General features: G+C 33.4%; 1 protein-coding gene across 2 annotated transcripts in view; it reads left to right on the top strand.

Annotated features, from left to right (window-relative positions):
* Positions 1–11,627, top strand: part of LOC135842662 (homeobox protein Hox-B4-like) — a 31,183-nt gene extending 19,556 nt beyond the window's left edge. For both annotated transcript variants that reach the window (XM_065360222.1, XM_065360224.1), the window contains one exon: positions 10,769–11,627. In XM_065360222.1, the coding sequence (XP_065216294.1) occupies positions 10,769–11,061 (293 nt within the window). In that variant the 3' untranslated portion in view covers positions 11,062–11,627. The remainder of the gene's footprint in view (positions 1–10,768) is intronic.
* Positions 11,628–11,920: the final 293 nt, after the last annotated feature.

Genomic DNA, 11,920 nt, shown 5'->3' on the forward strand with positions numbered 1-11,920 from the left:
TGGAAGCTGCAGAACTGCCCAAAACGATTCGAAACTGCTTCCCATCGATTCGTAGGGGTTGAATTTCTGTTTTATGGTGAATCAGGTAAAATTTTGATTTTTTTGATTTTTTTATATTTTCTGCCACAAAGCTTTGCAAAAATGCACAAGAAATCGAAAAATGCACCAGAGCCTAAAAGTTATAGCTCGTGACGTACGCTTTACCAATTTAGCTTCGTCCAGTTTAAAACTTTTTCCGATGATTGGGATGCCTCCCTTGAGTCCCTATAGTAAAATTTTTGTATTCGAAAAAAATCACAATTTTGAAAATATGTACATACTTAAATGTTCTACTTTGAGCAGACGTGAACACAATTAAACAAGGAGGAACAAAATCTTGGAGTATGACGGCTGAGGAAAAGAAATATGAAAATATTGAGAAAAGAATTTCAGGAGATAGGCTTCCACCAGTAAACCCAAATAAAACTCAAGTAGGCCTATCCACGAGCCACATAACCCAGACAAAATTGATCAACTTCAAGACACACATTAATCCTCATTACACACCCGTTCGGCTATAAACATTTAATAATACTTCGAAACGCATATAACCTAGCGGATAATTCTATAACAGCGCAGCTTACATCATCACGAACTAAACAAAAAACCTCGACCATGTACACTCTTCTAGTAGGTACTATAGGTACCTCTACTACATATAGAAATATTGATCAATCCTTCTACTGGCGCGGCAAATCCCCCTGAACTTATGACTCTCGACCTTAAACCAGTACACATCACACACAGACGAAAGAGAATACAGAATACCCGTACATATGTTTCCAACAATGAAAAATATTATCGAATTTTCTTTTTGTCTTCACTTCTCTCAATACCAACGACTGAGGATCATGGCGCGAGCGTTCAGTCACGGTATCTTAAGTATCATTTACCGGTTTATTATACGTTCATCTTCGTGATATGATGTGTTTGTTCATATTGTACCGATATATTAAATTATCGAAACGCACACCGTGAACCAATTGTCCATAACAAACTCACGTGTGTGCCTTATTATACGAGATTTTTTCTTCTTTTTTTCTCTCTCTTGAGACGAGTACACGAGGCATCGGCATCGCGGCTCTCTGGCTCTGTGGCGCGCGTTCCATTAAATAATAGATACCGTTAGATACGTTTATAAAAGTATGAACTTTTCAGAGGAATGCGCAGGGCTCAGTTTAGCGTACTTAGGATATTAGTTATCCTAATTTACCGTTATTTTGTGCGAAATAGACAATATGCAAATCACACGTTCAATGGTCATGCCATGACGCATTTGAAAAATATGCGTGTACTCGTAGATATTCTCAGCTTTACAATCCACACTTGATAGTTTTTTGAAATACTTGATTTTTCATAGCTTCAGGCATCGCAATTGAATTTTGAAAAAAAATAATGACTTTAATGACCTTTTTTCACCAAAAAAATGACTAAAAAATGACCTTAATATTTTCGATTTCTAGATGTTTAGACCCTATATCAACCAACACAATTCATTTTATTGGCTATGAACTGATAACATTTCAAGCTAAAAATGTACGCGGCAAAAAAGCTTTAAAATTACAGTAAAAGCTCGTTATAACGCTCTTCAATTGATCAAAAAAAAGAGCGTTATAAGCCAAAATGCGTTATAAGCAAAAGTCTCGTTTTAACGCTGATGAGCGTAATACCGCGAATTCTCGTTTTAAAGCAAAAAGAGCGTAATAAAAGAAGTGAAAACGTGAACTTCATTTTGAATTTGAACAACTGTTCCAATTGAAAATGAAAAAAATCTGAAATTTTACTTTGATTTTGAGGTCTGCTATAAATAATAAATGAATATAGTAATGTCAGTTTTACAAAATTGTTTTCTGTGGTCAAAATTTTCAGAAAGCCTTGCATTCTTGTTCAAAATTTTCCAAAAAACTAAAAAGTAATCAATATAGCTTACCAAAGTTTCGAAAAATTTCACTTTTCAGTTTTTTTCTCAAGATTATGACAAAAAATTTAGAACTCTACTCTTTTGTAAAAATTCTAGATACTTAACTGCCTTTTTTGTAAGAATTGTAATCAAGCTTCTATTAAAGTTTGATAAGGTTATTGAAAAATCTTACTTTTTCTGGCCAAAATCGAAAGTAATTTTACTTGTTTGTATAACTGCAACTGTTGCAAAATTTTGCCATATAAGTTTTTTTTACTGTTTCTAAAATCAAAACTGTAAAAATTGCACCAAAAAACTGTTCTTGCGGCCGAAATTTTCAGAAAGTGAGAATTTTTTACATGAAAGTAAGCTTTTTTGTCACAAAAAATTGGTTTTATGTTGTCAAAATCATTTTAAAAATGTGATTTTTCTTAAATTTTAGAGCGTTAAAACGCGATTTATAATCGCTCATGAGCATTATATCGCGAATAATTTTACATTGGTTTAAATGGGGTTGTCTAGGGACCAGAGAAAATCAGCGTTATAACCGAAAGCGTTATAACGAGCTTTTACTGTATTTTTATTTGGAATATTTTCATGAAACTAACAACTAATAGTAACATCAATTTCCATTAAAGTATAAAAATAGAAAAAAATGATGAAATATTTGGAATAACTGTTACATTTTTCTTTTTTTTGTGTAAAATTAAAAAAAAATTTAAAGACGAGGGAAAACCATGAAAATAAGGACCTAAAAATGACTTTCTCGAAAAAAATGACTTTTAATGACCAAGATTGAAAAAAATGACCAAGTCATTATTAAAATGACCACTTGCGATGCCTGTAGCTTCGGTGCCCCAACTTGACAAATCTTGTAAGCATTCGCTGAAATAATATTTGAATTGTGTAACAATTTCAATACTTAGTAATTGTTTACTTTTTGAGCACGTAAGCCAGAAAATCTACATTCATTTTAGACATGAAATTAAAGACCCTCAAGCTCACAGATCTGTATTTTTTCTTAATACAGTTTGTGTTTTTAAGTAAGTAAAGCGAAGTACTCTTGAATGCAGGGGACCATAGAATGTCTCAGAGAGTTTTTAGGATGCAGACTTCTCGAGGTTCTGGATCGCAGCCCTCCAAGAGCCAAGAGCAAAAAAGTAATAATTTTTCCTTTTAGGAAAATATACTTTTAAATTATTGATGCAGATGAGACATATTCCTGAGACCCTTTGGAAATTTGAAAAAAATTACTCAAGCACATGCATCTACAATTACATTTATGCTAATTTTCTCAAAAAACAAAAAAAAACTACTTACCAAAATTCAATTTATTTTATGCCCCTTTTTTAAAAAAAATTGCAGCAGTCGGAATTTTTTCAGAGTCGAACTAAAATATTCAATTTTGAAAAATTGAAAATCTGAAAAATAATTGACTAATTATTGGTTGATTGAAAACACGATGAACAGTTTTTTAAATTTCATTCAGGATGAATTTCATAATTATGTATCGTAGTTCCCCATACATTTTTTAAAAAGTGTAAAAAGATGCTTCGTTTTAAAATTTTTAGATTTTATTTTTGAAAAACAGTATACGATTTTTGACTCAAACACTTCCATTTTTCAAGATATTTCTGCAGAATGAGGAAAGAGAGGGAATATTTTAATGAAAAAATTGAATGATTTATTCGCATTCGGCATTCGAATGACTCAGTCACTTCCTCTCATCCCTCAAACCGTATTAACTTTTACAATTTCACAGTAATTAACAGTGGGGCTCCTATTGCAGTATTTTTCTGGGCTCCAATTATTACTTAATTTATCGCCTTTCCACTTCTGGTTCTTCAAATGTGTAATTTTTGAGAAATGATATGATTTTTCTTGAGCTTTTCGACTTTGAAATTTTAGTTTCAAATTTTTTCATAAAAGATCCTGGATTTTTAAAATCTTGCTCGAGGCATTTTCTTTTAAATTTTGCAATCTATTTCAATTATGAAAGATGAGTAGTAAAGTGAGGAATGAACAACTGACAATTTGCTCTTCTATAGAATGAGACAATCAATCTTCAAGAATTGGAAAAATTGGTTCTCTTTAGAAAAGTTTTCTAAAATGACAACCATCAAGAAAGCCCGAGAAATGAATGGACTTAAATTATCAATCGTATATAAAAAGGGCGTTAAAGTTTCAAAATTCATTGGAAAATTTCAATTTTGTATTAAAAATAAATTGGGTTTAAATCTCGTAAATTAATCAATTTCCCTAGAGTCAATTTTTATGGCGGGGAAAGTGCAAAATGAAGCTTGCTCTGGGCTCGTTTTTTGCTGCCAATTAAATTTTCTGGACGCAAAAAGAAAGAGAAAATTTGTGTTCAAGCTCAAAAATTCGATCTACTCGTATTCTTACTTAGATCATTATTTCTCAATTAAAAGCTCTTTTCTTAATCAGAAGAAAATTGTATAAGTATAGACAAGTGAACCATGAAAACTTCAGCAAATGGTACCGAATTATGATCTCGTTGTATTATGTGAAGCTAGGGAGGAGACGAGTAAAAATTCACTTTTGAATATCATCTCCTCAGGGAACTTTCCATTTCCTCCTCCCTCTCTCCAGAAAAGTTGTACATAAGTTTTAAGTGCAAAAAACTAGGGTTTTCCTGAAATAAACATACTTCAGGACCATTGGATCTTCTTTTTTTTTTTTACCAAAAAGTCTTAAACTTTTTATGGGACAATTTCAACTCGTTGTAAATCACCTTAAAAAATTTAGTCAATATCCAAGTTTTTTTTTTGTAATACTTGATAATAAAATTGTGGGAAAAGTAATTTTTAGAAAGAAAATAATAGTTTGATGCTTTTGCAATCGTCCAAAAATTGATTTCAGTTTGTTTGTTCCTAAAGTCAGAATATTTCTCCTTTAAGATTTCATCCCCTCAAAGTGAAGGCTACAGCTACGCTTAGAGTTGGATTCTCAAACTAAATTTGAAAATATGAAAAGAGGGACCTGGAATTTTCACATAATTTCTCAACAGGAGAAAAAGATGAGTGTTGTTCTTCCCTTTTCCCTTCTCAAGTGTTTTCTCTTCTGATCATGACAGCGGAGTGATAGTCCAGTAAATAAAGCACTTTTTGGAGGTAAACCCAAACAAAATTGCGACAAAAGATTTTTTTGCTTTAAAAGGTCTAGGATGATGTCTTAAACAACATATCCGGAGCCGCCCCCGATCCACCTGGTGCGTTCCCCCCCACAGTGGATTTTAGCCCCCCAAAACACGTTTTTCGCCATTTTCTCCCCCGCATTGCATTTTAGCGAAAAATGTGTGGATAGATTAAAAATCTACGTCAAATTTCCGATCTAATGATGTATCAACTTCCCTTGTTGGTACAAGGGGGGTGGGACTACAACCATTTAAAGAAGGGGGGTTTTCTGAAAAATGCGTAAAGGCAATAGCCGCCCAAGAGGGGTGAAATGGTCTCCGAGAGCGTTTAGATTGATATTATCATGGAAGATGGGTACCATTGAGAAACTTCCGCGTGGAAAATTTCAGATCCACTGCCCCTCCCCTTTTTGGGGAACCCCCCTTTTCTAAAATTTCAAAACCATTTTTCTCAGCCCCATGTGGACCGATTTTGAAAATTTTTTAGTATGTTGTACACATCCTTTGGAGGTACACCCACAAAAATTTTCAGCCTCCTCCCCTCATATTTACCCCTCAAAATGGCGATTCAAACTTATTTTATGCTTTTTAACAATAGTCAAATTTGAAGGGGCTAAGTGCTCGGGAGAGGTCTAAATGAGGGTAGGAAAAAAGCTGACGTCATATTCGTGCTCAGCGGTATCGAATCATAAGAAAACGACACCCTATTTATTGATACTTAGTTATTTTCCGCGAAATTCCCATTTTACCCCAACCCTCCTTACGACACATTTTTACATCATTTTGAGGGGCAAATATGAGGGGAGGAGGCTGAAAATTTTTGTGGGTATACCTCCAAAGGATGTGTACAACATACTAAAAAATTTTCAAAATCGGTCCACATGGGGCTGAGAAAAATGGTTTTGAAATTTTAGAAAAGGGGGGTTCCCCAAAAAGGGGAGGGGCAGTGGATCTGAAATTTTCCACGCGGAAGTTTCTCAATGGTACCCATCTTCCATGATAATATCAATCTAAACGCTCTCGGAGACCATTTCACCCCTCTTGGGCGGCTATTGCCTTTACGCATTTTTCAGAAAACCCCCCTTCTTTAAATGGTTGTAGTCCCACCCCCCTTGTACCAACAAGGGAAGTTGATACATCATTAGATCGGAAATTTGACGTAGATTTTTAATCTATCCACACATTTTTCGCTAAAATGCAATGCGGGGGAGAAAATGGCGAAAAACGTGTTTTGGGGGGCTAAAATCCACTGTGGGGGGAACGCACCAGGTGGATCGGGGGCGGCTCCGGATATGTTGTTTAGGACATCATCCTAGACCTTTTAAAGCAAAAAAATCTTTTGTCGCAATTTTGTTTGGGTCAAACTCTTTATTTACTGGACTATGATTGAGATTTTTACTAAAAATGAAACACATTTTTGAGTATACTCTTATCAGGATCTGAGGTAATTATTTTTCATTTCCTTTCAATATGGAGCCTTTCCACTCTGCAGCAGCTTGTGTCTTTCAAAAAATAATATTTATCTTCTACATCGACGTTAAATAAATTCACCAAGAACTTGAACTTGGTTCAATTCATATAACTACACCTACACATCACTTCGTTCGGGGGGAAAATTCATCCCAAGATCTCTACCAGATACAGAAGAGATGCTGCGACGATGTTTGAAATTGTATTATGTGCATCTGACATATAGAGGAGGAGATTACACGAACTCGTTGCTTAGCAGATATTCGACGCCATGCGTTTTAACCAACGGCAAGGTTAAACTATTTAACAAGAAGCACACAACCATGGCGTTCTTCGGCTTGTTAAGCGTTTAAATTACATGTTTCTTTTTTCCCTTCGTTGTACGAGTATTCTTTCTCTGTGGCGTGCGTTCTAAAAAAGGACGTCGGAATGTCAAAGAAACGCGCACGGCAACTCGATTCGAATCAATTACGACGTCGCGTAGTTGAGAAAATATCGTCATTCCTCATTCGTCAGTTAGATGGACCATACTGCAAGTATTGTTCGTGGAAATAAGTTTCCAAGTAGAGCCGCGTATATTAAATAACAATCGTCGAGAAAAACTTGATAATTTTTCCGGCGATCAAGTTACCCTCAGAGTACTGCAGGCCTAAATAGATACCTCACGTTTAGGTTTCGATTCTCTCTTATAATATACGAGCAGCTGCCACGCCTAAACTTGAACCACCGAACCATCGAAGGGAACTACCCCAACCTAGAATATCGAATAGGAATTACCGCTCCGATAGCCGCAGTTCACATTCGTATATAAATTATGCACCCTTTTATGGCACATACTATCGCATACAGACCTCCTATAGTTCATACGAGCAGAGGAAAACCGTGGTGAAAATTTTATATCTTCGAAATTAAAAATCGAATATCGAAAGTCTGCAAGGGACTGCGAGTAACGAATGACATGTGCTGGTGCTGAATATGTACGAGTGTAATGCAGGGGTTCTAAAAATGGAAATCCTGTTCTTGTTTTGGTATTTATATTCGTAGGTATATTTTTTGTTATCTCATTGTAAACAATACTGCCCTTTATGGGAATGGAAAGGGATTAGCATCGTGACATAGAGGGAAAGACACCAAAGATGAAAATTACGCCTCGTCGAAATCATTTTCGTTTATGCTATTTGGCCTATAATAATTTTGATTTCAAACGATTGAATCCGTCGATTGGAATTTAGTCAATTTTATACGAAAAATTAATAAGTAAATTATGTTCAAACCAACCAATCACTAAGCGATTGAAATAAATCTAAATTTCCGATCAATTAGCTGTTCTCTAAACATTATGTTATTACTAAATTTTCTGGGGAATGTCGACGGTAATTCATTGTTTACCTACCAGGTTCATTGCTCAAGTGAAAATTATTGGATTTGATCCAGTACGAACAGATCTAATCCGATCAAAACGCTGATCCAATTGGCTCTGGTCAGATCTTCATAATTGAATTCGAGGAATACCCGGATCTGATCAGGTTTGATCTGGTCTGATCAGATCAATTTTGGACCAGATCTCTTATTAAAACTGATAAGGTCTGAACCATCAGATGAAATCATTTTCTGCTAGGTGACCTCCAATAAAATCATAAAATAACTTTTAAAATACTCATAAATTAGGATTTGCAGAACAAAAAAAATAGCTCTGTACAAAACCGTAGGGATGATTTATCATTGATCAGAAATGATCAACATTTTCAAAAAATAAAATACCTAATGGCGAAGGAACCTTCTCAACCCGTCAATCGCTCACTCTGATTCGGCAGAACCAAATTTTGAATGGCCGAAGTTCATTTTCCAATTTTTAGTTTGAAAATGACAGAATAAGTTCATCGTTAGAACAATCGAACATCTTGAGATAAAAATCTAAAAATCAGTTTCTTCAGTAATCGACACTTCGATCGACTTTAACAACCTTCGAATCAATCTAAGGCCCCCAGCAAAATCTGATTTTTCTCCAGCGACTTGGAAATGCTTCAAAAGTCACTGTAATTCACTTTGGAAGTTGAGAATTCAATCTTGTTATACAAGTTCTACGTGGTGAATCGATTGGGGCAGATGAATTGAATCACAAATATGTATGAAATAATAGATTGAAAAGTGCACCTATTTTTTTAAAGCTGAAAATCTCTGAGGCTAATTCAGAAAATTTCCAGTACAGTAGGTATTGTCAACTTTTCCAAGAAAATATATAGGAAACTTCCTTCACCCACCAACATTGGCCTCTAAAATACGTAGAAAAAAAGCACTTTCGAATTGATCCAAAGACTCCAGCAAAAGTCGTATTTTCTCTAGCAATTTCAAATCGCTCTAAAAGGCGCTGCAATCAGCATCGAGTGGTCGCTGAGAATTTAATCTTGACATAAGTTCTACATCGTGAATCGATTAGAGTATAGGTACACGTGAATCGCAGATCCAAGATGAGAAGTTGAGAAATGAAAGTATTTTTTTTTACAAGTTGAAAGTAATTGAATTCTTAAAAATTCAGAACATTAATTTCTGCAGAAATTTTTTAAAAACCTCTTCAAGCCCCTAAAGTTGACCTTCTTCACCCCATCGAATTATTTACATACAAGTATTCTTGAGCTGATATGAAGATGTTGGAAAATTTTTATGCTAAGATTTAATCCTCCAGCAAAAAAATTAGCATTTTAACATTCTGCGGCTCAAAATTTGGTTCACATATTGTTCTTCCAGTGATAAGGCTCAAGTCCAATAATTATGGTGATTTGCCCTTCGATTTGGGTTTTAATATTTATACCCACCGTTTCTTGTTGGCAATGACCCTGAATTTTTCAATTTTTTCGATCTCAACAACAACTTTGCAATCCTTTTGGAAACGCTGAACTTCAAATCACTTTGGAGAGAAAAAAACAAATTCTACATAGAATAGGGCCAAAAAATCGTTTTTATGTTTGGCAGGGTGTTTTCAACTAACTCATGATTTTTTCAGAATTTTTTAAATGTCTTGAAATGCATTTTTTTTTTTTGCTATTTAAATCCATAAATAGGTATACATACGTTATATTCAGACCTCAACGAAACCAAAAGTTGGGTCGAGAGGGCTTATTCTAAGGTCTCTATAACTAAAATTTAAATTAAAAAAAAAAAACTGCCAATAAGGGGCGGTTTTTAACTAGAAGGACCCCTGTGAGCAATACAAAAACCAAGGTCATTCGTATACGGTAAAAGTTCTTTTTAAAAAAAAATTATCTGAAAAATTAAACGAAATTCGCGATAATTTACTGAATTATGACATGTCACAAGCACAATTGAAAATGGCTCAAATTGATAAAAAATTGCAAAATTTGGGCGAAATGCCACAAAAATGCCTTAAAAATAACGAAAAAACGAATCAAATTATGTACATCACCGTGACCTAATTATTGTAAATTTGATAGGTACTCAAAATCAATGAAATTCTTCGTTAGGATTAAAACTGGAGGAAAAATGGTAAAATCAAGTAAAATTTCATGAAAATGACAGAAGAATTAGTCCAAAAATGCTATTGAAACAGTTGAAAAGTGTAAAAAATCAAGAAAAGTTCCTCAAAAATGCATTTAGAATTAAAGAAAAATTGCTGAAAACTACGAAAAATTGATCAGAATATAAAATCTTTCAAAAATACATACAACCAGATAGGATACTTTTAGAAAATCCAAGTGGGTTAAATTCTTGTAATTATAATAAGTTTTTCATTTTTTGCCCGAATTACAAGACCTCTCATCAATTTTTAAACGTTTTTATTTAGTTCTTTTTGTGACATTTTAATTGATTTCAACATTTTTTTTTTCGTTTTCGCCCATTTTCTTAATAAACTTTCATAACTTTTTATAAAATCAATTTTCAGTGGTTTTTATGTCAATAAGTAATATTGATTATTTTTGATCAATTTTTTTATAATTTTCAACTATTTTTCAGTTTTGATTGAAATTTTTTCAACTACCATTATTGCAATGTTTCATCAATTTTTATTCATTTTCAACTGTTTTCATGACATTTCAATAATTTTTTGAGCAATTTTTGCAAAACTTTGCTCAATCGTGCCAATTTTTACCTACGAATTATGCATTTTTTTCTTCATTCCAGGAACTTTCTGATATTTTTGATTTAAAACTTCCTCGGTCTAATTTTTACTCTCGTTTTTCTGTTTTCAGACAACAACACATACGGCTCCGGTGTTATAGTGAAACGACAGCGTACCGCATACAGTCGACAACAAGTCTTAGAATTAGAAAAAGAATTTCATTTCAACAAATATTTAACACGTAAGCGACGAATCGAACTAGCACACTGCTTGGCGTTACCAGAACGACAAATCAAAATTTGGTTCCAAAATAGAAGGATGAAATACAAAAAAGATAACAATTTGCCAAATACGAAGAACATCAAGAAAAAGAACAACAACAATAACAACAATAATAACACAGTCAAACTCGAGACTAAATAATGTGCGATGTAAGTATAAAAACAAAAAACACAAAAAATTCATTCGTTTTATGCAGAATGTCTACTCTTACCTATCTTATCAGTACCTGATGCCGCCTATAATTTTTTTTTTTATCTCATTGCGCAAAATCATATTATACTATAATATGATGATGTATATAATCGAATATTCATTTTAAAAAAATGTGTACCGCGTACCTACGTGTTTATTTGTGTATTTTATTGATTTAGTGATAAATTTTTTTTACCTTAATTTGAATTTTAAAAAAGATTATTACTATCTTTTGTGATTGATTTCCTTTTCTTCGTGTATTTATGATGAATTTTGCGCTCTCTTATTTAATATATTACAAGGTGGTGCTATAAACGTTAAGAGATACGAAGGTAGGCACTCTGTATAATAATACTTACCTATTATTTTACGTGTATGATGTATTTTGTAAATATTTTTAAATTATTACTAAAGCGTTTCTATCTCAAAATCACCGAACGACTTTAGTGTGTTTCTCTGTCTTTATTTTTTTTTGTACGGTATACAAAAACGCATTAAATATTTTAAATCGTTAATTTCTCTTTCTTTTATTCAATTTGGCCAAATTCTTTGATCTAATTGATGAAAAACTCCGATAAAGTACGGTTCTATATAGTGAAAGTACCCACCTGTATTGCGAGCGAAATAATTAATAAAAATTATCCATTTATCATTTGCCAATGAAAATTGTAGTAGGCCAATACAGTAGGTAGGTTGATAACCCAATCGGTCTTTACATAAGGGGTAAAAAAATTTCAAATGATCTATTCCATAAACTGTACATGAATAGGTTGTAAGTAAACCGATGGACAGAGAGAGAGAAAAAAAA

The sequence above is a fragment of the Planococcus citri genome, chromosome 4 (assembly GCF_950023065.1).
Source record: "Planococcus citri chromosome 4, ihPlaCitr1.1, whole genome shotgun sequence".
Classification (NCBI taxonomy): Eukaryota; Metazoa; Arthropoda; class Insecta; order Hemiptera; family Pseudococcidae; genus Planococcus; species Planococcus citri.